This window comes from Paralichthys olivaceus, chromosome 11 (assembly GCF_024713975.1).
Source record: "Paralichthys olivaceus isolate ysfri-2021 chromosome 11, ASM2471397v2, whole genome shotgun sequence".
Lineage (NCBI taxonomy): Eukaryota > Metazoa > Chordata > Actinopteri > Pleuronectiformes > Paralichthyidae > Paralichthys > Paralichthys olivaceus.
Window position 1 is genome coordinate 23027521 of NC_091103.1, and position 26364 is coordinate 23053884.

The following is a 26364-nucleotide window of genomic DNA, read 5'->3' on the forward strand; positions in this document are numbered from 1 at the left end:
GCAATTATTAATTCATGGTCTTGTCAGAACAGTCAGAGACGGTGAGAGATACACCATGTTTTTACATACAATGTCATTTATTTCTATAAAACATTCCCCAAAACTTGTATTCAAGCATAATTTTGTACAACTTCATACACCATATCTTGGTTTTTTGATTGTTTAGTTGGCTGTATAAGAAATCATTGACTAACATATTTCAAAATAACTGAATGACTATAATAACTTGAGCTTCACATTAACTGCAGTTTTAACAGTAAAAACACTGTATCTAAAAAAACATTCTTTATTTCGGGAGTAGAAACATTTGATCTTAATCAAATCATTAAAACTACATCAGATTTCTTACTATGAAAAATAGATATAATAGGCAATTAGTGGTTTTTTTGGGCTCAAGCTCAGCTCGGCTCATCAGGTCTCGTCGACTTAATAATGACCTTTAGCGTCTGACTATCACCAGGTAATTTGGCATAAACATTCATCACAGCAGATCCCATTAGACTCTAATGATTAGAGAAACAAACATGTTGACATGACCACTACCTGGAAACACTGACACAGTATGTGTCAACTACATATATATCAGCAAAGCTAATTTATCTGCAACACAATAATACTTATTCTGTTCCGGAGAGATAATCAATTCAAATAATTGATAGTTCTCTGCACGTAGATAAAAGAAGTGAGAAATAAAATCAAAGGTGAACGGTTACTGCTACATGTGGGCAATGCACCCCCCCCTACTGGTCAATCATGGAAAATACATATGAGCTAAACAAAATGTCTCTGACATGAAGAAAAAGTGAGATATTGCACAAAGTATATGTTTTGTGTATATAATAAACAGTTTTCTATGGGCATGTATAGCTTTCACTTAAAATAACTGACCAATTTTCCCATTATAGCTGATATCATACAGTGTTTGATGATGTGGCAAATTCTCCACATTCAGTTTGCAAATCCAGATGCAGAAGAATGGCACAGACACGCAAATATTAACACTTATATGATTAGACAAACACTTATGAACTAATGATTACATGTGACATTAAAGTGATCATCTGGGGATTAAGATAAATCATTTCAACCCTGATATTTTCACCAATACTCTTAAGACGAATACAGTCAGAAAAGGCACAGTTACACATAATCATACAATTTTAAATACAAAGTCCTCATGATGTAATTTTATTCTACGACGGCTGCACTGTTGATTGATTTCATTATTGATATTCTTCAAAGCCTACACAAAATTAGATCATCCATATGACCTGCACACAAACCCACACACCCCGTGGGTTTGTGTGACTGTGGTCATGTAGCTTCCTGTGAAGATGATTTACATGCAAGATTTCTACACACTCGTGGGACAAGTCACACGCACGTCTGACAAATCACACGCTGCCACATTGCTGTCGGAGGTACACCGTCTCACTTCAATCCCAAAGAAAACAGGATCCTCTGGTTCTCCAGTGTTGTTTGTTTGAGCAGGTTTTGTCACCACAGTCGTCCAAACATGTTTAAGGAAAGGGGATCAATGTACGTGGGAGCAGAATCTTCTGACTCTTGGTCGTATAGAAACTGTCTGAACACGTTGTAAACCATCTCCCTGCTCAGGGTAAAGTTTCTCAGCTGATCATGCTGCTCCTCAGGTATGAGAAATGTCAGCTGGTAGTCAGCAATGATGGATCCGTTACTGTGCGGAGAGTAAAACAGAATATGTCCCTTTAAAGTGCACACAAATCCATAAATGGCTGAATGCAGCTGTTTCGTGTAGATGAGGTGACGTGTGTTTTACCGTAAGGAATAGATCTCAGCTTTGGAAAAGTATCGTCCCAAAGCAGGGGAGGCTTCGTAGAGGTCAGCCAGCTGGGTGCGGCAGGTTGAGACATGCAGACAAAGAGTGAGTGAGAAACAGTTGGCTGATACTCATCTGCTCTCAATTCTCTCACATCTCCATTCTGCTGCAGGGTGATTTCAATTTGAAATTCCCTGTGAGACATAAACTCGAGGGATTACTCTCAGTCTCTATGGGTTTTTTTCAAGCCTCCACTTCCAGTAAAACACAAATAATATTCAGCCGACAGCTATGTAGCTTTCTCACTATTTAAAAACAAATACGACTACAGTGCTTTAGCATTATAGATTCTTATTCTTTTACATTTAAACCACTATGGCCCTCAGTAGAGCACATGCCTTTACTAAGGCCTTATGAAACCATATTTCAGGTCACTAAAGATCCAGATTTTACTGCACCAAATTGCACAAACTCTTAGGTATTAGTTCCCTGAGCATGGCTGATTTAAAAAAAAAAATCAAGTTCCATTTTTTGAGAAATCACCATGAATGTTAAGAATTTCCTCAAACTAAATAACAGAAAAACTGCAATGAAATTCCTGTCTGCATCAAGTAAACTCGTAATTCACGATGTTAATATCTGCGTTCTAGCTGGGTTACAACTGATGCAATAAAAGTCTAAGGCAGAATCTTCCAATCCTATAATATTTATACAAATATACACTTAATTATACTACTACTACTAAATAATTAAGAAGGTCTCAGACTCTTGGTCCCCACTGAATATGCAACTGATTTTAATAAATACGTTATTGGAAATACAAGGAATAAAGTGATTGGCCAAACCTTTTTTTGAAGCTCAGCTGTCAGAACTTTGCTTTTATTGGAGGTGAAGATGAAAAGCTCCTCTGTGAAGACCATATTCGGCAGCTGGAAGCTCCCGTTGAATTGCAGAGGAATCTCAAACAACGACGGGTCGAAGTTGTCGTCCACGTCCTCTTGAATCGCTGCTCAGAGAGAAAACGCCAAAACTGGGATATTTTTACTTGACTTCTTATTCTGCTCGTTCACGTAGCATTATCTCACGCTCATTATAAAGACCAGTTGATATTAAACTTTACCTGAGCAGACCACAAGTGAAATAATTATCACAGCAATGATGAGAACAAGAATGGCGACAATGACCATCCACGGTTTGACATTCTTTTCCAGCACTCTCTGAATCCTGCAGGCGGCGCTAATCTAGAAACATCACATTGTTTTGTCAAAATATGGTTTACAATCGATGGGGGTACAAGTTGGATGTTAAGTTATTGGGACACTTTTCGAGAAATGACACACAACTCAAAGTTACAGGACATTTCCTGAAAACCACGGTATCCACAGAGGTCATTCAGAGTTGCACTGGACTGATGGGAAAATAACAGTGAGATGTTACACTTCCTTTATTCCCGAGAGGAGGAACTGCTCAAGAAACAGCAACTTGCAAACATACCTCTCTGTGGTTGCGTTGAGTTCCCTCATTCATGTCATCCTCTGCTGCATGAGCAGAGAGCAGCATGACTCCATTACCTACATCCTGATGAGACATAAAGACACTTTCACTCTCACTTTCCTTTACTAATGGGAGGAATTATTCATTTGACAGAGGAGCCTTGATCCTTAATGGATGGGTGGCTACAGTCCACAGTGCACACACACACACACACACACACACACACACACACACACACACACACACAAACACACTCTCTCTCTCTCTCTCTCTCTCTCTCTCTCTCTCTCTCTCTCTAACCCATAAATAATATGACATAAGTATATGTAAAAATCCACATATGGCTGCCAGTATGTGTATGTAGATATACAGTATGTATATACAGTATAAACACACCAATATAGGTAGATACAGAAATATAGATATAACTCTCACATATACATATATATATATATACACATCTATAACTCACCTGTTCATTAGCAGTATATGAGGCTCCCTCGCGGCCGTTCCTCTGGGTCAGGGGCTGCAGGTTGATGTCCATGCTGCCGTGTGTCTTGTCTGCACCCAGAGGAGACGCCTGGAGTCAAAACCCGGAAGTCTTCAACGCGATACACTTTTTAAAGAGAAACCACAATGTCCGCGGGACCTAAACGCCCCAGCTGCGGGTCCAACGGGCTTTAACACTCAGCAGGACGGCGAGGACACGTTCACGGACTCTGTGAGGTTAAAGAGTTTCTGGAAGTTTTCTCGACTTGTCCCCTTCCTCCAGGTGTGTCCTCCAGGTTTCTGTCACTGACGTCAGGAGGCGTTGTCAAGTCCCGGAGAAGAACTTGACTCAACTACGGTTTGTTGTTTCTCAGGCGTGACTGCGATTAGAAACGAAACTTGCTCTCCGTTCACCCACTGACATGTTAAATACTGTAACTGTCTCTGTCCCCCCCCACCCCCCCTCAGGTAACATCTGGAGGGTTTTATTATTGAATATTGACTCAGGCAAAGTGGATGGTTCATAAATGGCTGCCAGTGGCTGTTTGCTTGGTATATTTGCACAATGACGTTTTTTGTGTATGGAAATTCCACTAATTCCTTTATGATGCCTTTGACGACTCAGCGCTCTTTCTGTTATTTTGTTCACAGATCGAAACTCAGTCATTATTGTCGACCTTTCATCCAAATATATATCTTCGTACTAAAGAACCATTTTTAGTCCTGTTGATACAGCAACAATTTTACAGTTAAAAGGGTTAATGGACGTAAACAAAGGTGGATTTGGAAATCAACAGTTAAAGGTTTAGGGTGTGGATTTTCATGACATCTAGTGGTGAAGTTGCATGTTGCAGCTGAATACCCTTCACCTCTCCTTCCCCTTCCAAACATGCTGGAGAACCTGTGGTAGCCTTCAGTTGTCATAAAAACTCCAAAGTTTTTTCCAGTTTGGGTAACTGTATAAAACATGGCAGCCTAGTAGAGAGAAGGCGCTCCCAATGCAAATATACTGTATTTGAATATAAAGGCTCCATTCTAGGGTTAAAGAAAACAAGAAATTGTACATTTTAGATGAAACTCACTGGTAAAAACATGACTAGGTTTACTTTATATTCCATTTCTGCCAATAGATCCCTTTCACCTAAATCTTACACACTGAAACTTTACTGGTTATTATTGACAATAATAACATTCAATCAAGCTGCATTCTGATTTAAATAACCATTTACAGGGGACAGAGGTGCTTGTGCATTTCACCACTAAAAGCAGTTCTGCAATTATACGAATTCTTAATTTAAAGGCCGACAAAATATAAATGATAAAAAATCCTAGCTTTTATCTGCCTCACCTGATCTTTTTAAATATACACTTTAACCCGTAATGACTCAACAAAACCCAAAAAGATGATGACAAATACATTTTCTTTACATGAGAAGGAATATTTTTATTTTCTTGACATTTCTATGAATATAACTTCTGAGGTCCTTGGTCACTCCACAGTAAAATTGTGATTTAAATATTTTGTTGTATACAAAATAGGACACAAGCAGAGATAAAGACTGATCAAAAGAAAATAAAGCAGTATATAATTTCAAACTGAAGTGATAGTGATTCTGAATGAAGTCTGGACATTTTATAATCTGCTATGAAATCTATATAAGTATAAATCTATATATTCTTCCTTTTTGCTAACCAGTATTTACAAAGTCCTCAGTATGTGATAATGTCTTTTCTGTTCATGGACAGTATTGACAGTGATGTGTGGAGACAGAGCTGCTTCCTTTACTACTCTCCAGTGTTTATAGACCTGTTCTATACACGGCCTGGAGAGGGACTTAAAAACAGAACAGACATTTAAAAGAAGGGGAACTTCTCTTAATCAAAGCACTGAATAACTTATACATATACATACATTGGTTTTCTCTCTCTTACAGTAAACAGTCACAGTTCATCATTTCTTTCTTGGTGACGCCTCTCCTCCACTCTCTCAACACTGCCCTCTATCTGCCCAGGGGGGCGAAGCTCTGAAGGTTGCTGTTCCTCCTCCAAATCCTCAGCATGTTGTGCCTCCTGCTCCTCCTCACGATCCCCCTCATTGTCGGGGTCACTCCCTGCTACCTTGTTCTCTGTCTTTGCACAGTCCATGTCCTCAGCTTCTTCCAGGCTGCCCGGTAGCCCACATTCATCCTCCTCGGCTGGGCTGTGGAAAACCTGGTCTCTGTCCCCATTTTCTTCTGGGCTGTACAAGTCACACTGGGACAGGTCGCTCCCGAAGGCTCCCGCCTCCTCGCCTGCTGACCTCCTGTGCTGCCTCGTGGGCGGGCGTCTCTTGAATGATAGTCGTGCACGAGTCTGCATGGAAAAAAGTTTTTAAAGCTTTTAAAAATTCATGTTTACTTGACAAAGCGAGTGTCAATTTTCAGTTATGTTAAATATCAATTAATTTGAATTGTTAAAAGGCTTCTGGTCACTGTCCAAGTCCAATTAGCATATGCGTGAGAGCACTGCACAAAATGGTACCTACAGGGACTCTTAACTAGGCTAAGGGGATTACATCTTCAATCCCCCTTGCAGAAGCGTTCAAGCACTACAGTGGCGTCTTGCACCAGCTTATCTAAGGCCTGCTTAAACAGAAGATGCCGGACACCCACAGAGAAACAAGTAAACGGGTACGAGGACCACGTGTCCGGCTGTGATGTCACAGGGCATTTGGCGAATCGTGCGAGAAAACACTTCATGCGCCCTCAATGTGACAGCAGCTCACATTTAATGACTCAGGACAGCGACAAGCATTTGAAAAGATTTTGTTGGAGAGAAATATTGTCAAGCTGTCGTGCAGCTGTGTCCATGTATTTACCTTGTTGAAGCTCTGCAGGGGGGCCCCTTCAGGAGGGCCGTCGAAGCCGATGGGATCCTCCTCCTCGCTGGACTGATGTGAGGGCCGCAGCGTGGGGCTCAGGGGGCTGCCGGGTGGGGTGGGGGACAGTGGCGCTGGCTGCAGCTTCACCTCGGGGCTCTTGGGCGAAGGCAGGAGAGAAGTGGGTGACAGGGCGAGGTTGGCCTGAAGGGGGAAGAGAAGATGCTGGAGCCTGGGCACTATAATCTCCTCAGGACATTATGTTCGAATAAAACTTTATTATAAGTAAACAACCTTGAAAAGAATAGCACTTAATAGTAGGTAATCAGGTTGACTTCAACTGAGGACTTATAGGGACAAATATAATCATTAGGAGCAATAATAAAGAAGTGTAAAGAAGTATCATTTATACAGACTTTGTTGCTCTGCTAGTACCTGTCACTTTCTTGTTTTAAAAACTCATTGTCACGTCCAGGAATTCCCTCTTAAGTGTCATAAACAACAGCTCTCAACCTTCAGTCTGAGAGCTGAGCTACGTCAAATCCTGTGTTGGCCCCCGACCACTGCTCAGGTTTATAGTCGAGTGTCCTACCTGCACCGGAGAGAAGAGGAAGAGGGAGAAGCGGCAGCCCTTTTGTCCCATGGCTGCCCACCGTGTGAACCGTTAACTAAAGGAACGATGGTGGCGAGTTCGAGCTGAGTGATCCCATTAGCTCATTAATCTGGGCAGATGGTGGCATCAGGGACAAGAAGCCCTTCCCCTTTATTTTTCAACATGTGAGCAGCTCACGCACCAGAGTGAACTGGACAGTGGGGGGCAGTAATGCTTTAAATAGCTCCAACTCCTGATCAGAAAAACCCCCTGACTTCATTCTACGCCCTCTAATAACATCATCTGTGAAGCCAGTGGTTGTTTTGTTTCTCATTTCCCTTCACAAAATGTTCCAGAGCTGCACCGACCTGCAGTTTCTCGATGATGGGGGAGTTCCTCATCTTGATTTTAAACAGATTTGGGGAGACAACAGTTTTCTGCAGGAGAACACAGTCAGACCATTAAATACAAAGATAGATTCACAAAATCAGCAATTTGAAACATGAAGAGACTGAGCGCAGTAAGTGTTGCTTTGATTTAGTTTATAATGTGCACTGACATACTGGGACATGTCCTGTAAGTATAGAAACTATAAGATATATTAAAAAAAATAGCTACAGCCCCTTTTTAACTGGTCAAAATCTCAGAAACATCTGTCTGGCTTTTGTTTGCAATGGGAGCAATAAAATCATTGAATTTATTCTCAGATCAGACGATGCTGCTGGTTCATATCAGCTCTGGTTCTGATAAGTGTGCTCACTGATGCCAAAACATTTTTGATGCTGGTCTCTGTATTGGAACATCTTTGACAGTAACATTTATATATTGTAGAAACTTGTGATGTAGTGGACAACAAATGTATTGGATGTATTGGACAGAAAAGATTCTTTGTTTGGTTTCATAGTGCGTCATGCAGTTGAAGATAATAGGCAGAAAATAGATAAAATTGCAGATTTTATACACTGTCTACTGTGTTGCAATAAAAATCTGAATTAATCAAAACAGTGTCTGTGTTCAGGGGATTTCCTTTCCCTGCAGCACATGGGTCAATAAAACAAAATAATAAATACTCACATCTGATTCTTCATTATCATCTTTTTGATTTTGCAACTTCAGGGAACACGGAGGTCGACTACGAAATAACTAGAAAACAAGAAATAAAATCTGTCAACACATGCAGCATGTGTGCTTTCTCTCTAGTTTAAGTAAAAAACATGTTGTTCTACACAACTTAACATGTTGTTTTGTTCACTGTTGCATTGATACTGTTACATGCAGGATAAAAATAAAGAACCATACCTCGTCATTTGTGGCGGGCATTGGTAGAATGTGACCTTTGAACCTTCCGGCCAGCTCAGCCACAGACGGCTTGGATGGAGAATCCTTCTGGAAAAGAAGAAAACAGACAATTACTGAAAAACACTTATTTATAATCAAATATTGCATGTGTCTAACTTTCTAGTAGAATGATTCCAGGTATGACTTTGAGGACTTTCTTCTTACATTCATGATACAAACTCCCCAAGTGCATCTGTGGTACTTTTTAAATACAGATCGAGGTTTGAGAATTTTTAGAACCACTAGATTAAGAAGAAACTTCCCCACTCTGTCACAATAAAGAATGTTTAATGGAACGTTTCGCTCTTAAATATGAAGTTATCATCTTTATAAACAGAAGGCATCAACAAAACATAACATTTTCCTATGTGGCAATAGGTTTCATCATATGGCTATAAAATAAAATAACATTTTTAGCTCAATAGAGATTCAAGTACAAACGTGTGAGAAAATACAACACATGTCAAAGATGAGTGATCAGTTTGCAGTTTTTATACAAAGCAAATTAAAGTATATAGTCTACATGTATCTCAACATGAGAAACGTCTGTTCTTCAATATATACATATAATATAAACTTTGATGTCAATGCTTTAAATCGGTAAGAGGACAAGAGAAAGGATATTAAACAGCAGAAACTTAGGAATATGCTGTGGCCGAGATGATCTGCTAAGTAAGTGACCACATCTCCACCACAGGAAATTCACAAAAGGCAAAAGTAAGAAATGTGTGACGGGAAATTACTTGATTGTATTTCTACATGTGGCCATTTCTTTGTTTTAACCCTTGAAACAGAATGTGTCAGTTTCTATAAGAATGTGCAGAGGGCAGCTGAACACGGACGTGTTTTAAGAGAGAGAATGTTTCACTTCTCTCTTCCCGACAGTAAAACACAGACAGATTGAGAAACAGAGGGCCGATATATAAAAAAATCAGTGTTTAGTTCTGTCCTTGGAGGAACTCATCTCTCCTCCTACTGAAAAGATAGTTTTAGAGGGTTTGGACACAGGAAGTGAGCGTCTCTCTCTCTCTCTCCACAGCTGTTCAGCATCACGCCGCAGCCTCTGACAGGACGGACCTGTCCTTGCAGCCTCGGCGCTGTTATCATTACTCGGCTCCTCCACTTTCCGTCCCTCCCACTATTCCCAAGCTGATTGCCAAACATCCCTCGTCCACGCTGCCTTTTGATGACCACTGACTCACTCCACGTATCAGCGGCCTGTGTGATAAGTTGGCTCAGCGCTGCTGGAATGTGCAACCAGCGTCAGCCTTGAAAACAAGACTCCAGTGTCTCTCTGATTTCCAGGATCTGGTATTTGGGCTGTGAAAATGGGCCGAGCTGCTTGTTTACAGTTTCACATTCTCATGCATTATGCCACCATTAAATGATCTGCTCTGCAGAGTCACTACTTCTCCATCTGGCTTCCAAGATCAGACTGTGAATAATGGTGCACGATGAGTCTCCTCTTCCTCCTGTTGTGCATTGATAAAGCTAAAATAGTTCGGATACAGGCGCCGCCATCTTCTGACGTCAACTGGAGTCTGTGCAGTAGTCATTGTGGTGTGGAATATACGCAAACGACCAATTGTGAGTCAGTCTTGAAACTAATTTATGCTGCCTTTTACGTACAAAATGTTTTAAACGAAGTAACCACTGTCCACATAATTGCATGCATCCTTTATATAGGCAAAGTAATCCATCCATTAGAGGGCAGTGCAGAGTCAAGAGTTTCTGACAACGACAAACAAGGTGATGGTGGAAAAGGTAACGATGTACCTCTGACCAAAGAGGCCGTTCCAGCTGCCGCAAAGTCTCTCCTCAAAAAGTTCTGCCACTGTTGAAATGTCTTCCTAGAACTCCTGGCTACACCGCCCCCCCATTGATTTCCAGTGGTACTGCTCCATTTCTTCCATTTCTTCCGTATCCATAAGCTTTTGGAAGATAAGATAAGAACTACCTTAAATGACAGAAACCATCTTTGTGTGTACTTTGATCTTGACCATGTCCCATCTGCTAACATGAAGCCTATACCGCAGCCAGCCAACAGGGGGCAATTAAGATGATTTGGCCTTACTTTAGGGGACTGTCATGTTGTCCATCTTGGATCTCAATTTCATCCTGCTTTTATTTTCCCACTTAAAAACTCACTTGTGAAGCCCGTCTTTCCTGGACACACCCCATCAGTTACACACACACACACACACACACACACACACACACACACACACACACACACACACACACACACACACACACACACACACACACACACACACACACACACACACACACACACACACACACACACACACACACACACACTTCTTTTTCCCTCCTTGTTCTCAACATGACCTCACCTCCTTGCTCCCTCCACCCAAACCTATGACAGCATCACCCCTGCACCGCCCCTCTCACTGCGTCTCTGAGTCTTAATCCACATCCCAGCCCCCTCTTTCCTGAGCTCTCTTATCACATCCGAGATAAATAGTAATCACCAGGGACCACACAGTCACTTTTAACCTCTAATTGTTTAACTCTTTCCTGTCTTGGAAAAACAAAGGCCTCCTCCAGATCTCACACTAGAGTCTCAACACTGCAGGGAAAGGAAGTGCAGCTTTGTTTGGTTAAATTGTTGCTCAGATGTTTCAGGTGCGAAAAATAGTCAAGAGGTTGGATTTAAATGATACAGGAAGAAACTCTTGAACATATAATCAATCATTTGTCATTTTCTGTCTATTATCTCTGATTTAATAAATTTAAAAAGTCATTATGGAGTCAAAAAACATTACATTTCTATGTTTATGTTGAAGGCAACCTCTGGAACTTGGTCACGAACAGTGCATCAGTTACTTGCAAATATGACTAATGAATTGAGAGAGTTCTATAAAATTCAAAAGGCTTCATCAGGGATAACTAGGTCTAGAAGTTATTTCAGATCCAGTAATGTCCTTAATATCTGTCTTCTCACAGCGAGTCCTTATCTTTAATGAACCTCTTTGTGCAGAATGAGAATAACGTCAGTCTCAATGCAAATACCTTACTTATAAAAATGACCATGCACAGAGATGTTGTTTTATTCATGTTTTAAAAGGCTAACCGTGCTTTCAGACCTTAACTTAACATTCTCCTGAAACTATTCAGCGGGGCTGTATATAAGAATGCAAATGGCCAGCCCAGGAAATAATCGATTTGAGCCCATATGAGAAAAATAACCTGAATATGTGGCAGCGGTGTCCATTCTTATTACCAAAGTGTCGATGCTGCAAAAAACATGTGATTTATGTACTGGTCCCTGACATTTTCTGGAGTTCGTGTGTGGAAATGGTTAACGAAGTGTATGACAATTAGTTTATAACCTACAATCGTTTAAAAAGAATTTTACAGCAGCAACCATAACCAGAATACACTGTATAATATATAAAATATCTTAATCCTGGAATTTATTTGAAAATACTGGTGCACAAATCTTTTTCTCTCAGTTAAACTCCACACATTTCACAGACTGTTTCAGTGAGATGACGAAAGAGGCACATTATACTTTAGTAAGCCATACAAGGCCTCTGGTCGGACATGAGGATTGCGCATGTTTAACTCAACTGGGACCCTGGGCTCTCAGAAAGAGTGGGAAACTGTGGTTCACTGCAGGAGAGGAGCAGGGCAGACGCTATTTCTGGGGCCCTCAGCCTGGGAAAAAGCCCCAGAGCTGTGCAGGCAGCGTGGATCACAGCTCTGCTCTGTAACCCCCCTCAGCTCCTCAGAGAGAGCGTCTCTGGATATGCTCGACCACATCTGAACACATACAGTAATCTAGCATACAGAGCAATTGGGCATGTCTAAACAAGGAAACGATAAAAAAAAAGAAGCTGCTTAAAGCAAAGCCTCCCCCACGTGATTGTGGTTTTCCAAAAGTGGGCTCTGCAAACAGTTCCTTCAGATGTTGCTCGCTGCTCAGTTTCAAGTACTGGGATCTAAAACGTCTAAATGTCTAAAAGGAAGGTTAGTATTAGTTAATCTAAGGAGGTTATATTTTCATGTGCATTGGTTTGTTTGCAAAACATGGTGAAGGGATGGGGCCTGAGAAGAGATGATATCAGACTTTATTATCAAACCACTGACTGAGGGGTAGTGCGGTCACCCTCTAACCAGAAGGTTGGCAGGTCAATTCTGTGTGCCAAAGAGTCCTTGGGCAAGATATTCAACCGAAACATGAACTCGACTCTCGTTAATGAGGGAATTTGTTGGTTTGAATCCCCATCAGGCCAGTGGGGAAATTCACAAGTCATTTGCAGTGCAGCACAGACACAACTGTGTGGACGCCTATATAACAAATATTTTCCTCGTGCAGTCATCTGGAGGTGCCACAGACAGTCTGACAGTCATCAGCTATTCTCAGCCACTGCTGCTAAAACAACGTTGTGATCTCCAGTGTGGTTTGACTCTGCACATGACCACACCTGAAAATCTTAATTTCCAGTCTGTATGGAGACACGAGGTCTGATGTATGACCGGCAGAACGCAAAGACAAACAGATCGCACAAAGCTCACTCTTGTCTGCTCCAGTGATGCTTATTTCCAGAGGCAGAGGGGAGGAAGCACATGATATTCGTCCCAGTAAATCCTGACATATCTGCTTGATATAACAGCAGCGGTCAGAGAGCAGCAGGCCGTGTAATCTACCATGGAGCTGATGAAGATGATGTCTGGCTCTGGGTCTTGAACCCTTCTCCCTGCTTTACTGTCAATCCTCCTAAGCTTGTGAGCTGAGCACGGTGGAAATCTGTGAACGTAAAGATAAATAACTCGCACCAAAGCGCAGCTGTTCAGTAGGATCTTGTTCAATCAGCTCACCGGGCTTCAGATGGCTTCAGTTTCATGAGTCAGCATGTTCTGCCAGGAGGGGAAACCAGCACACTGAGCGGCTCCCTTCCTCCTTCACTTGTGAAAAGGTACGAGGGCCGACAGGCACCTTCTCTCTCGCTGCCTTTCCAGGAAAACATGATGTGTCTCTGGACCAGACCTCATCTGAATATCTCACTTTTCCACAACCCGCACTGGCACGGTGTAGATGTTTTCATTTCCCGTGTTGTGTGTGTGCAGAAGTGGGAGGGCCTCAATCAGAGGGATGAGGTAAACGGGCACACTTGTCTACGAGCCATTGCTGCCGCTGCCTCATGGTAAACGGGAGGTGCTGCAGACTAGTGCGACAAACTGAAGGGCGGAGAAAAATAAAATAAGCTTTCAGAGAAAAGTGACATAAGTTCAACTGCATCACAAACCGCAGCCTCCGAATAAACACCAAGCAATAATGTTGAACGAATGTAAAAAGCACAGCAGTCAGTGGCAGTTCAAGGACACTACAGCGTACGGAATTAAGGGGCTGGGGATTTAGAGGACGAAATCAGAAATATTCATTATCTAGATTGGGATGTGATTAATTTTGACAATCAGACTTAAGCAAATATGCAAAGCCTGACTTTTGAATAACTGGCACTTGCACAGTACGTGTAGCTTGCAGCAGTTATTGTGTTTGCTCTCCGTTCTGCCAAAAAAAGGAAATACTGAGGATGGCACATGCCAAATTTAGAAGCGGGTGGCTGTAGAGGTGCAGGGTGAACAGGTTAACTGTTCTGCAGGAAGATTTGGAAGCAAGTTGTTTTATTTTTGCAGTTTCCACTTCCTCTGCCTGGTTCCACTTTGTCTCAATGAAACTGACATTCATGCACTTTATACCAAAATAAGACAAGTCAGAGCCTGAGGCACATTGACGTGCTCAAACCTAACCAGCCTTGATGGTGAAAACATGCTCCCCATCGTATCCACTCTCACAGGACGAGTTTGAGTTTTGTCTCTAACGACAGCTTGGGATGTGGAGTACAGATTGCTAATAATCATCTTCCATATTTTACCTATTTCCTACCAAACAAACAGCGAGTGTGTTTTCTCTGCACAGGTCAGCGTCCTCATCACTATCTCCTCTGTGGTTCCCTCCCCTGCTATGTCTTGGCCCCACACGCTACCTCGCTCTGAAACCTAACAGGGGCAGGACCTGAAGCAACATCATCCCTGATAACCCTCACACGTAGATTGAGTCCATGTGACAGCAGCGAACAATAATGATGCCTGAGTAAAAAACAACAACCAATCTGCAATAAAAAAAATCAGCTAAAGCAGTTAGAGGCTTTATGAAGCATTTGATTGGTTGTAAAGGTGCAACGAGCCAGGCTTCCACAAAACCACCTAAAGTGGTTTAAGACGGAACAGAGATTTAAATACAGCCAGTAAACCAGAGTGTGTTAGTTTCCTATGTGACAGCACTGCCAGTACAATATTTTATATTGATGTTTTTAGACTAAGACCATTTATTGACAATTTAAATGCCTCAGTCAGCATTTATCTCACAAATCATCTAATGAGCTGCTCATTATGTAAATAAATGTTCCAGCTGATACTGGGCAGCATCACGAAGCAGAACGAGTTTTCATCCACGCCATTAACAGTTTTCTTTAAAGTCAATGTTTTAAGAAGAGAGGAAAAATGCATTGAATATTAATGCGTTGCATCTTATTAAACATCTGCAAAGACTCCTGTCCCTTTGTTTGCTTGAGATGACAGAAAAACTACTTTACTGATATCCACAAAACAATACAGTAGCCTATAGGTCAGGGAAGAACACTAACTCATTTCTATGTTTGTGTGCAATTCAGGAGACTTTTGAAGAAAACTGTAGATATGAACTCTGCTGAGTGCCACTCTAGTTGGTTTGTATGTCAGCAGGATAACGCAAAAACCTATTTCATTGAAGTAGAGGGATGGTAAATGGGCCAAGAGAGAACCCTGTCAATTTAAAGGTACAGTGTGTAGAATTTAGTGATATCTAGTATTGAAATTGCATGTTGCAGCTGAACACCCCTCACCTCACCCTCCCCTTCCAAACATGACAGAGAACCTGTGGTAGCTTCAGCTGTCATAAAACTAAAAAGGTGTTTAGTTTGTCCAGTCTGGACTAATGTAAAAAAACATGGCAGCCTCTGTAGAGAGGGTCCCCTCCATGTTAATATAAAGTATTTGAATATAAAGGGTCTTTTCTGGGGTAAAGAAAAATACAATTCATACAATTTAGATGAAATGAATGAGGATTATTCTACATTAAATTTCTGCCAATAGTTCTCTTTCACCTAAATCTTATACATTGGACCTTTAAGCAAAGAGCCCAAAAAAATCCTATTTATTTTCGATTATTATTATCGATGAGTGTGTGCAGCTTCTGTTGGGCCTTGGTGGAGGAGGTGCTCTCCACAGTGACATTTATGTTTTTAATAGCAGGTTCTCCCTTCATCAGCACATTTTACAACATGGGCCTGCTAATGGCTAACATGTGCCCTCTGCAGCCACCACAAGTTAATACTCGCCTCGCTCCTTTCTGTACACACACCATCATATGGATAACATGTAAACTCTAAGGAACCAGGTGACTGGAAAACAGAGCCACAAATGGTCCAAAACTCCACAAAGAGTCTCCTGTGAGTTACTTTGAGGAACCTGTTGCTCACGTGGCTACAGAAGTTCATTTCTGCCCAAAGCCATTATTACTTTACATGTTGTTGCTGTTATCACCATGGAAACCAAATATGTTGTGAAACAGTGACAACAAGAGGCAATGAACTACAGAGAAAAGATGAAGATTCGGCAGAAAGTAAATTTTCACTTCCCACTGTTGGCGTCTGTTTTCTGAATGGTTTTGCAGCGACACCGAATTGCTGTCGGAGAAAATGTGCACACACACGGACAATGAGTTGTGACAATAGTGGTTTGCGCTTCATCAAACTCTAATCAGGACTTGGAGCAGAAACACTTTAATCACTAGACTTTAAAAGAATTGTATAAATTGTAAAACTAAAACACTTTATACACAATCCACTGCACAATGAGATCCGACCATAACGTCACTGAGAACAACAGAACGGGCTAGAGTTTCACAGACACTCCTTGATGCTGATGCTTGACATTCCACTGAGCGTCACGGTCGGTTATAGGTGTCGGCCTTATGTTCGGGGACAGAGTGAACAGTTCATTCTACACTGAAACAAATACAGCTTCAGATACAGTGTCAGCAGACTCCAGCAGACTGCATCTGCCACTGATCATGTTCAGCACTGACAAGCTCAGGACGAAATACCAGCGGATGATTTCACCCTGTGTCACATTCACACACCGTCTGGATTATACACTGTTCAGCAAGCAGAGTATAAATACTGGCTATTGACAGTGCTGGGATGTTACAAAGTAAATTTACTAAGTTACTGTACTCAAGTAAATTTCCTTTTGGGTACTTTTCACTTTAACTCCACTATGTATGTCAGCAAATATCTGTGTTTTCTACGCCACTACATTGAGTTACATGTTCACTTTGTTTTTATAAGTAATAGAGAGGGGAGTTCTTAGAAGTGTCTACTGCAGCATTCTTTATTAAAACAATCAAATCTTGTACTAACAGAAGATACACTGGACACAGTTAATGAGGGTGTTGACCATTGCGTTAGGGAAAAGGCTACGCTCTGCAAGTAATTACTTACTTTTACTTAAGTAGAAAAGTTAATATGGTACTTTTACTTTCACTTGAGTAAATATTTGTCTATTTACTGTACTTTTACTTAGAGCTCGAGTTGGTAATCCGGAAAAACTAACAAGAGCAGTCAGCGCTTTGAACAAATGCAGTATCACACCCCCTCCCATCGGCCCTATCGTCAAAGTCCCCCCCCCCCCCCAAACACATGAACATGCCTGACAACTTTTCTGTGACTCGCTTGCTAACGTCTGGCTGAATATCATCTCTGTTTCAGCGATGTATCACATTGAGAGCACGGGCAGAGTGTGAACGGGCAGGGAGGTCGGTTAGTGACAGACAGGTACGCCATGCAGCAAATGATTTGTGGTGCTTATTACAGTCACCGGCTTTTTCCCCTTTTTTAAGAACAACCTTGATTATTGATGCTATCGAGAGGTGAAGAGAAATTCAACAAAACAGATACAAAAATTACAAACCCCACATTAAAGTAAAATGTTTGAGTACTTCCTCAACCCATTTAAGGTTCAGTGTGTAGAATTTAGTCATATCTAGTGTTGAAGTTGCATGTTGCAGCTGAACACCCCTCACCTCACCCTCTCCTTCCAAACATGAAAAAGAACCTGTGGTAGCTTCAGTTGTCTTAAAAACTCAAAAGGTGTTTAGTTTGTCCAGTCTGGACTAATGTGAAAAACAGGGCGGCCTCTGTAGAGAGGGTCCCCTCGATGTAAAATATAAAGTATTTAAATATAAAGGGCCTTTTCTGGGGTAAAGAAAACTATAATTTATGTAATTTAGATGAAATGAACTAGTTAAAACATCATGAGAATTATTCTACATTCAATTTCTGGCAATAGTTCCCTTTCACCTAAATCTTACACACTGGACCTTTAAGCAAAGATCCCAAGAAATCCTATTTATTTTCGATTACTATCGATGAGTGTGTGCAGCTTCTGGGCCTTGGTTGAGGAGGTGCTCTCCACAGTGACATTTATGGACCTTTAATACTAATAGTTATAATAATACCGGTTGAAAGCAAAAGAGGAAAACATGAATAAAAGTCTGGCTGGTGCAGACTTCACTTTACTGTGGATTACATAATAAATGTGCTCACCATATGGTTGGCAAGTCAAACCCAAATACTCACTCCTCTCCTCTCGCTGTGTTGCTTTTCCATCAAAGGAAAACACACACACACACACAGTACACATCCTCAGGTGCTCATACACACACTTACAGAATGAGTACACACGTACAAAATTTCCAGTTTGTCATCTCAGTATTTCGCTATTCTAACACGGGAAACTGAATAATGATTCCATCTTGTTTTGGGGTTTGCTTGAGGCAGCTCAATCAATGTTTGTGAAACTGAACGTCTCTTTCCTGAAGCTAGAAAGATGTAGCTAAGACCGACGGTGTGTGAGGTCATCAGAGCGTAAAGCTGAAGAGGTTCCTATGACAGTGAGCGAGACTTTACAAGCCAGTTTCATTCTTGTTTACAGGAGGTTTAGGTCAAATGCTGCATCCAAATATACGATCCTCTGCAACTCACACTGAGGCTGCAGCCGACAACATTCAGCCGTACCGCTCATCTTTTCAGGCTCCCAGACGACATTGGCCGAGAGGCGGGTTACATCCAACAAACAGAGACAAACCACCATTCAAAATCTGCATGTCTGTGGACTGCTGGAGGAAGCTGGAGAACATGCGAGCTCCACACAGAAAAAACACTGAGCCGCTCCAGACGAAAACAGGTGACAAGGAATCAAAAACAGGCAAAACTATCACCAGCTGCAGCAGCAAACCACTGCACAAACTGTGTTGATGTTGCAAGATGCCGTCAACACTGATTTGGTTTCATTAGTGGATTCAAACCAAAACAACCAACAAGAAACTACTGACAGACCACAGGCTGTCCACAGGTTTTACTTCAGGTTTTTAAGACTGGATAAAAGCCCTGTGGTTGACACGGCCACAAAGAATGTAAATAAAGATGGATTGCCACTTCCTCCCTCCCAGAACCGAAGCCATAGGATGGTATCAGATACTGGTGCCACCATCTTGCGCTTGGAACTTAATTTGGAGTCTGTGTTGCAGTGATCACGGTGTGGCGCCAATATATGTGCTCAACCAATCATAAGTCAGTCTCAGCTGTCAATCACGATATTTCCTGCTGTATTTATAGCACCCAAAAACCAAAACCAAACTTATCCGAAACATGAACACCAGTGTGATAAGAACTAATATGATCTAATTAATCTAATTGAACGTGTTCTTTGACATTTTAGTTTGGTCCATTTCCCATCTACTAACATGGATGAGCTGGGGTTTATGACCTATACCGCACTATCACTTCCATCAATCTTTACCATAGCCAGTATAAAGATAAACGGGATGACAGCTTCCCAACAGTGAAGCCAAAGCATCTTGATCGCCCCCCTGTTGGCTGCCTGTACTATTGCTCATAAATCCTACCTCTTCCATGTTCATTTTTCCAGAAAGTTTTTTTAATTAGATATTTGATGCTATAATAACGTCATCGGTGAGACTTGATCGATGAGACTGTGAGACCCCCAATTGCTACTGTGCAGACTGTGAATGTCCAAGATGGCAGCATTTGTATCTTGGCTTTATTTCTAGATAGTGGAAGGAAATGTGTTTTTTTTTTTTTAATAAATTTGAGGTGAAAAATCAATCATGAAATCACAGAGCCGTGTCTTGTTAAGGTTCGATCAGGTATAAATAATTTGAAAAGCTAACATCTTTTAATGAAAACTAAACTTTTGAAATTACGGTTTGGTTTTGAAAACTTCATCCAGAAAAAAACAGAACTCAACCATAATAGTTGAACTTGCTCTCACCTTCAAGTTCAGGATTTTCTCTCAAAACAGCTTCACATCACAGAAACTAACTCAGTGAACAAGAAAATTAAAATCTAGAGATTCCTCTTTTTTCATCATTCTTTCATCTTTTCCAGATTTCAGGGGGAAGTCCAAACTCTTTTCTCTGGATTTTGGCAAAGAGTGAGAGATGAGTGGTCTTAAATTCAAGCTGAGCTGGTCAAAAGCACACGCGAGTCGTGAAGTTTCAGTGCTGAAAGAATGTGAGAGTGATTCTGTGTAGATTACTGCTGTGGTCCCTCGCGGGCTGTGGGAAAAAAAGAAATGGGCGTTTGTGCTCCTATAGGCCACATGACATTAAATACTTAAGTGATGTTAAAAGTCTGAGGGAAAAGGGAGGAGGAGGAACCTGTGAGTTAAAGTCTGCAGGAAAAACATGTGTAGAAGTCAGGCTGCTTAAAGCACAAAGACCACGCGGGACAGGAAGTGTAGCTTTTCAGCAGAGGGCACAATAATAATGATTTACTTGTATAGTAATGAAGAATCTGTCGATGGTATTTAATGGTAATGGGAGCTTGTGACAGATGGTGTGTCAGCTCCACTTCCTCTCTCATCATGGTCATGAAGTCGTGACAGAAAACCTAAAACATATCAGCCGGAGCCAGGAGAAGCAGTGTGTGTGTGTGTGTGTGTGTGTGTGTGTGTGTGTGTGTGTGTGTGTGTGTGTGTGTGTGTGTGTGTAACAGAACCACTGCATCCTAAGGAAGCACTCGTACAGACATTCTTTAACAGAGTGTAAATTAACATTATGCAATTATATATATCACACTTATAAATGTGTGTATATATAGCTCATGCGTCTACTTTAAATAAAACCACAAACAAATATATATACACATGTATCCATTAAGAAAGTTTAAAATTACATTATATATTCTGCATCTAGTTAATTATGTGACATATGAAGAAAATATATATACACACATACATAAGTATATAGATAGCCTTTGACAGGGTTTCAAATTACAATTTATAGTTTATTGTATTTGATAGGATAATTTTCCTATATACTATATCTAAAGATATAAACACACACACAGATGTTACATAACTTAAATTATATCTCACATATGTAGGAATAGTATGATAGTAACAGTACACTGGCAGCCTACGAGGACTAGTCAGCATAGCTACACGTGTATATAATGTTTCGTGCCAAAGTAATATAATTCTCCTTTAAACTGCTGCTCACAGACAGTAATAATAGATCCTCCATGATGTGATGCTGCACAGAACCGCACTAAAGGCTGAAAACACGCGCTCAAGTGGTTTTCAAAGTACAGACTGGAGGAGAGAAGTCAGAGTCAGTTACCTCCATCCTGGGGAATGTGCCAGAGATCGTCTCCTCCTGCTCCGTTCACTTTTTTCTCCCCGTGTGTTTGGCTCTCGGATTGAAAGTGTCCGCTGGAGCTCTGTGTTTATATCTGCAGCGCAGTGGAGTCACATTCATCAGCCAGGGGCCAGAGGAGGAGACCAGTTTTACGCACAGTGCGCTCAGCTCCCTCAGCACTGTCAAGTCTGTGGGAGCAACATATCCTACTTCTGCTGGCGAGTTTCAAAATAAAATGCAGAGCAGACACCATGCAGCAGTTAAAGTATTACACCTCAGGGTTTTCCTCTCAGGCTGGTTGGTTTAGAGTAAGAAATTAAAGGATATTTTAATCACAACAAGCTAATTATGAGGAGCCTCCACAACCTTTATAATCATCGATCAGCATTAGACACAGTGACTGTAAATGGTTGTTTTCTTCTTCTCTAGCTTCACCAAGGAGGTTATGTTTTCACCCATTTGTTTGTTTGTCTGCAGGATTATGCAAAAATTACAGAAACCTTCCGGACAGATCCGGGATCCAACATTTTCCCAGAGAATAACTAATGGATCTAGATTTTAAAAAGCCTGGCATATGTAACAGACTGTTCTGTTTTCTATCTAGGAGTTTGTGTAATTTGGTGCAGCATCAATTGGGTCTTTTTTTTCGTCCTTCAAGGACATTATGTTTTCATGTGTGTGTTTGTTAGCAGGATTATCCCAAAACAACTCTCGATTACCATGAGATTTGATGAAAGGATGTAGTATGGGTCAGGTAAGAACCCATTCAATTTTGGTGCGGATCCAAGATTTTTGTTTTGTTCGTTTTTACTGCCTTTGAATTTTTCTTACATTTTTGTTGATTGCTCTGAGAATAATTAAACGATCTAGATTAAATTAAACTCACAGTTTGTGAAATTTGGTGACTATTGGGCCTTAGTGGAGGTAAGTGCTCTACTTTTGTTCATTGTTTACAATGACAGCAGGTTTTCTCTTCATCATTAGCACATTTTACAACACTTCAGTTTTGCTAACGGCTAACATGTGTGATTGCACTCTGTGGCCAGTTAAAATCACCTCGCTCCTTCTAATGGATCTTGATCTAGAAAATTATTACATGACATATTTTGGGAACTAATATAGAGTGTGTACAATTTGGTGCAGCTTGATGGAATTTACAAGGACTGTCTTTGGCACAGGTCTTTGTTCTATTAAGTTTTTACTGGAGACATTTAAGAAGTAAAAAGATAAGAATATATTCTTGCCAGTGATCAGAAACAGAACTCAGAGGCCAGAAAAACATGATGCCGGAGCGGAAATCAGATATTTCACCAATCAGACCACGCAGTGCCACAGAGGGAAAAGAAACGTTGCTTTCTAAGAGCTTAACTCTCAAACATGTTTCAGCCACAACCCATTCACTGAAGTCACCACATGGTTTTTGTTTTTTCCAGCTGATGGAAAACACCTGCTGTGACATCAGTGTTTGAAACCAGGCCAGATGTGTAACAGAGTTTTCTACTCACAGTCATTTTTGCAAAACATTATTTTCATTGTCTGTAATATAAACTTAACATTTCTGTAAGTAATCTAAAACCTAAAACAAAATACAATAACTGGCTTAGCTAAATATACACTTAAACTTATAGAGTTGGCAAGAGCTAATTGAAAATGTAATCAATTATTAGAAAAACAACAAATCTATAAAAGAAAATGGGTTGCACTTCATGCATGGACCACAGGTGCAGATTTCCCATTCGGTCAGTTTTAAATGTGCATGTCTGAAATGGCTCATTTTAGGTGTCGGTTCTCAGTCAAAATAAAGTGAGACATGTAAATACAAAAAGTCTTGACTCACAGGTTTGGTGAACAGATCACATGTCTGTGAAGCAGTGTCCAAAACACAGAGGCCTGAAGTGAGGTCAAAAACTAAAACCCTATGAAAACCAGGAGCAAACAAACTGATGAAGATAAGAGAGACACACACAGGTGAGTATGATTCCATTAGAGGGAATGAAGTGACCAAAGATGAGACTGTGTAGAGGCGACAGGAAGTGAAGGCCAAAATAAAACAGGAAATTACACAACACAAGGGACCACCAGAAAATAATAAAACTGTGGCAGAGACACAGGAGAAAGGGTGAAAATTAAACACAGAATATAAATCCAACCATTTTTAATCAAAAGTCCTGGTCAACTGGGAGGAGACCCCGAGGTAGATCTAGAACGCGCTGGACTGGGAACACCTCTGGATCCCCGGGAGGAGGTGGAAAGTGTTGCTGGGGAGAGTAATGTGTGGAGAACCCTGCTTTGTCTGCTGCCTCTGTGACCTGACCTCAAATAATTGGAAGAACTGGATGGAAGGAGGAAATGCCTGCAGTTCAAGCTCCCTCCCCTACTAGAACCACTTAATATGCATGAGTATCATTCATACAAGTTGCTGCTTCTTCTTTTCCAAGTGTATTACATTTTTGCACACATGTTGACTTTCGCTCACAGCTGGAAAACAGGCCAGTGTTACAATTAGCTGCTTTTCTTCGCATGCTGGGTTTTTCACGTGAGGATGAAAGATGTGTGAGCAGCGAGCCCGCCGTCCTGCCTGAGGCCTGGAGCAGGAAGAGGAACCAGTTGCTCCGGCAGCTTGTGGCCGCTTCTTCACCATCAACGCTCCACACAGTTGTTTCTGCTGCTGGTAGAGCTCCTTATTGCTTTATCCCTCAGGGTAGATGTGTGCGTCTTATTTGGGTTTTAGTGGTCAAACAGCCGAAAGCAAGTTGCGATCCAGTTTCACAAGTTTGACATTGGCAGAAAAACGAGTTCTTCACAAACACTGTTCATGAACAAACACAAATGTACATTAGCCTCCAAATTGCAGGAAACATTGACTCTTGGAAAGTGTTTTACTAAAAGCTTGAGAAGATGAGGTGATTAGTGCTTTATAAATGAAGCCTATTATCATTATTAAGGCCATTAGAGGCTTTTAGGTGCAGTGGGAGTTTCTCGTGGTTTATAAAAGGCAAAGACGGACTGAAGGTTTGTCGTCAAAAAGGTTTAGATTCAGGGAAGAGTGGGTCGCGGTTACAGGGAGAGCAGACAGAAACGAGAAGGAAAGACCCCCTACACCTTAATAACCTCCATTTTAGCCCAGCCTCCTGTCGCCACATGGAACAGCAGCCACAGGGTGCCAAACAGGAAGTGAAAAAGTGTTTGCTGATAATTACTGGAAATAGAGAAGCCGATAAAGAATTATTACAAGGAGAAGTGAAGCCTTTATCTGTCGGAGCAGTGTTTCCATTTGATTAAAAGCCAAGTCTGACCAATTGTTATCAATGTTTTAATATTGTTGTAATTTGTCTGCACTCATGCACGTGCATGCACAGTTTGCTTCTCCGGCAGCTTTATACTTTGCCTCCCTCCCCTGGTGGAAAAGGACCATTACACTAAAAAGATGTTGGTGTATGCAGCTATGTCAACAGAAATATTCAGAAGATTAGATGAGTTACATTTGAACTGCAGCTAGTTTCTTGGAAACATCATCAGTGAGGAACCCTGCAGGGTCACAGAGTGTTCGGCTCCATCCAGGTGAGGTCAGTTTTAGGTCCAAGTTAAAATCATCACCATGCATCACCGTTCTTAGGCCACAGTCACCTCGACTCCTTCTGGGTGATTCTTCTCTCCTGCGACGGCCTGATACCACGTAGACTGAGAGCTCCGTGTAGACGCTGCCCTGAGAAACCCCTGCAGCCTCATCGTCACTGGGCTCACAGCTGGCCTTCAAGCACATGCCGTCCACATGCCGCAGTGTTTCCAGATGGGAAATGTTGAAGTTTCGTACCAGAAGCTTAAAATAATCGTATTTTGAGAAAAAATATCGTAAGACCAGAGAACGATGATTTTTGTTATCATTTGTTTTGAACATTTGTTTCCAGACACTGCTCCGAGATGAGATTCAAAACGGTCATGTCACGTCACCTCGAGCGTTCATCATCACAAGCATGATTGGCTGGAAAGACGTCACACGAGAATAGAAATGTAAATACAGACTTGATCTATATTTTTGGTGTCCAGATTACAACTGATAAAACCAAGTGTCACAAAATTATGTAATTATCCTACATCATGGGGATTTTGTCATTATTGATCGCACATCGTACAAAGGGCAAAATTATCATAAAAATATAATTATAGATAATTTATCGTACATATGGAAACTCTGACCACCATGATATTTGACCTACAGCCAGTTTCCTTGTGCAAAGCATAAAGACATGCTATGACACGGGAATGCATGCATGTGTAAATGTCTATAGTTTCTACCAAACAGGATATTCCATTGGCCCCTGTGAGATGAATATGATGCCATTTCCTGAAACAAAAAAAAAGGCTCTGAAACGTTAAAACTCAGTGTTTGAAGAAATTGAATAAAAAAAGGTTTTGCATGATTGACACTAGGTTTATATATCACTTATTTCTAATTTGTGTGTTATTGGATTGTGTTGGTTTGCACTCGGTCCACAGGAGAAAATGAAATCTCATTTTATGATCAATTAAAACAGGAAACCAGGTCATTTTAAGACTTCACATAACTTTTCTCATCACTTGTCAGTTTAAAGAAAAAGATAAATCAGATAAATAACTGCCTTCACTGGAGAGGAATAAGAATATCAGTGCAATGAAGAGCACACATTTTTTTCGATTTTACATTCAGAGACCAAAGTTGAAATTTTAAGATTTGACTGTGTTTTCTTTTGTATATCAAGAATAAATCTGCAATACTGAGAGTAAATTTGAAATTTCAAGAGTCAAACGTGTAACAATATATATCAAACTACCTCAGCTGGTAACATGCAAATTAATTAAGTTACTTCAACTTAAAATGAAATGAACACAGTCGCTAACTAAAACAATGTGTGGTGCCAATATTAGGATGTTTTTTGAGTTTGCTTCCTTTGAGAATTCACTTATAGCTCATAAACACAGTGTGGCGTCAGCATTAGGTCACTGAGCTCGAGCTTTGAAAGATG

General features: G+C 41.0%; 2 protein-coding genes across 6 annotated transcripts; both read right to left on the reverse strand.

Annotated features, from left to right (window-relative positions):
- Window positions 1–58: 58 nt before the first annotated feature.
- LOC109629992 (TPA-induced transmembrane protein) lies at window positions 59–5102 on the reverse strand. Its single transcript, XM_020087983.2, has 6 exons — window positions 3765–5102; window positions 3293–3376; window positions 2919–3039; window positions 2644–2804; window positions 1799–1869; window positions 59–1696 (listed from the first exon to the last, which is right to left on the reverse strand). The coding sequence occupies exons 1-6, from the start codon at window positions 3834–3836 to the stop codon at window positions 1498–1500; spliced, it is 708 nt and encodes a 235-aa protein (XP_019943542.1). The 5' UTR covers window positions 3837–5102; the 3' UTR covers window positions 59–1497.
- A 97-nt stretch (window positions 5103–5199) lies between these two features.
- Window positions 5200–23217, reverse strand: LOC109630117 (capZ-interacting protein). 5 transcript variants are annotated; one of them, XM_020088132.2, is made up of 7 exons: window positions 23199–23217; window positions 21344–21455; window positions 8530–8616; window positions 8305–8373; window positions 7599–7667; window positions 6639–6842; window positions 5200–6133 (listed from the first exon to the last, which is right to left on the reverse strand). In XM_020088132.2, the coding sequence occupies exons 2-7, from the start codon at window positions 21347–21349 to the stop codon at window positions 5723–5725; spliced, it is 846 nt and encodes a 281-aa protein (XP_019943691.2). In that variant the 5' UTR covers window positions 21350–21455; window positions 23199–23217; the 3' UTR covers window positions 5200–5722. The 5 variants fall into 5 exon arrangements, with proteins under 5 accessions (XP_019943691.2, XP_019943687.2, XP_069390977.1 ...); XM_020088128.2 differs by lacking the exon at window positions 23199–23217 and having other exon boundaries at window positions 21344–21568; XM_069534876.1 differs by lacking the exon at window positions 23199–23217 and having other exon boundaries at window positions 8305–8362; window positions 8525–8613; window positions 21344–21561.
- Between the last annotated feature and the right edge of the window lie 3147 nt (window positions 23218–26364).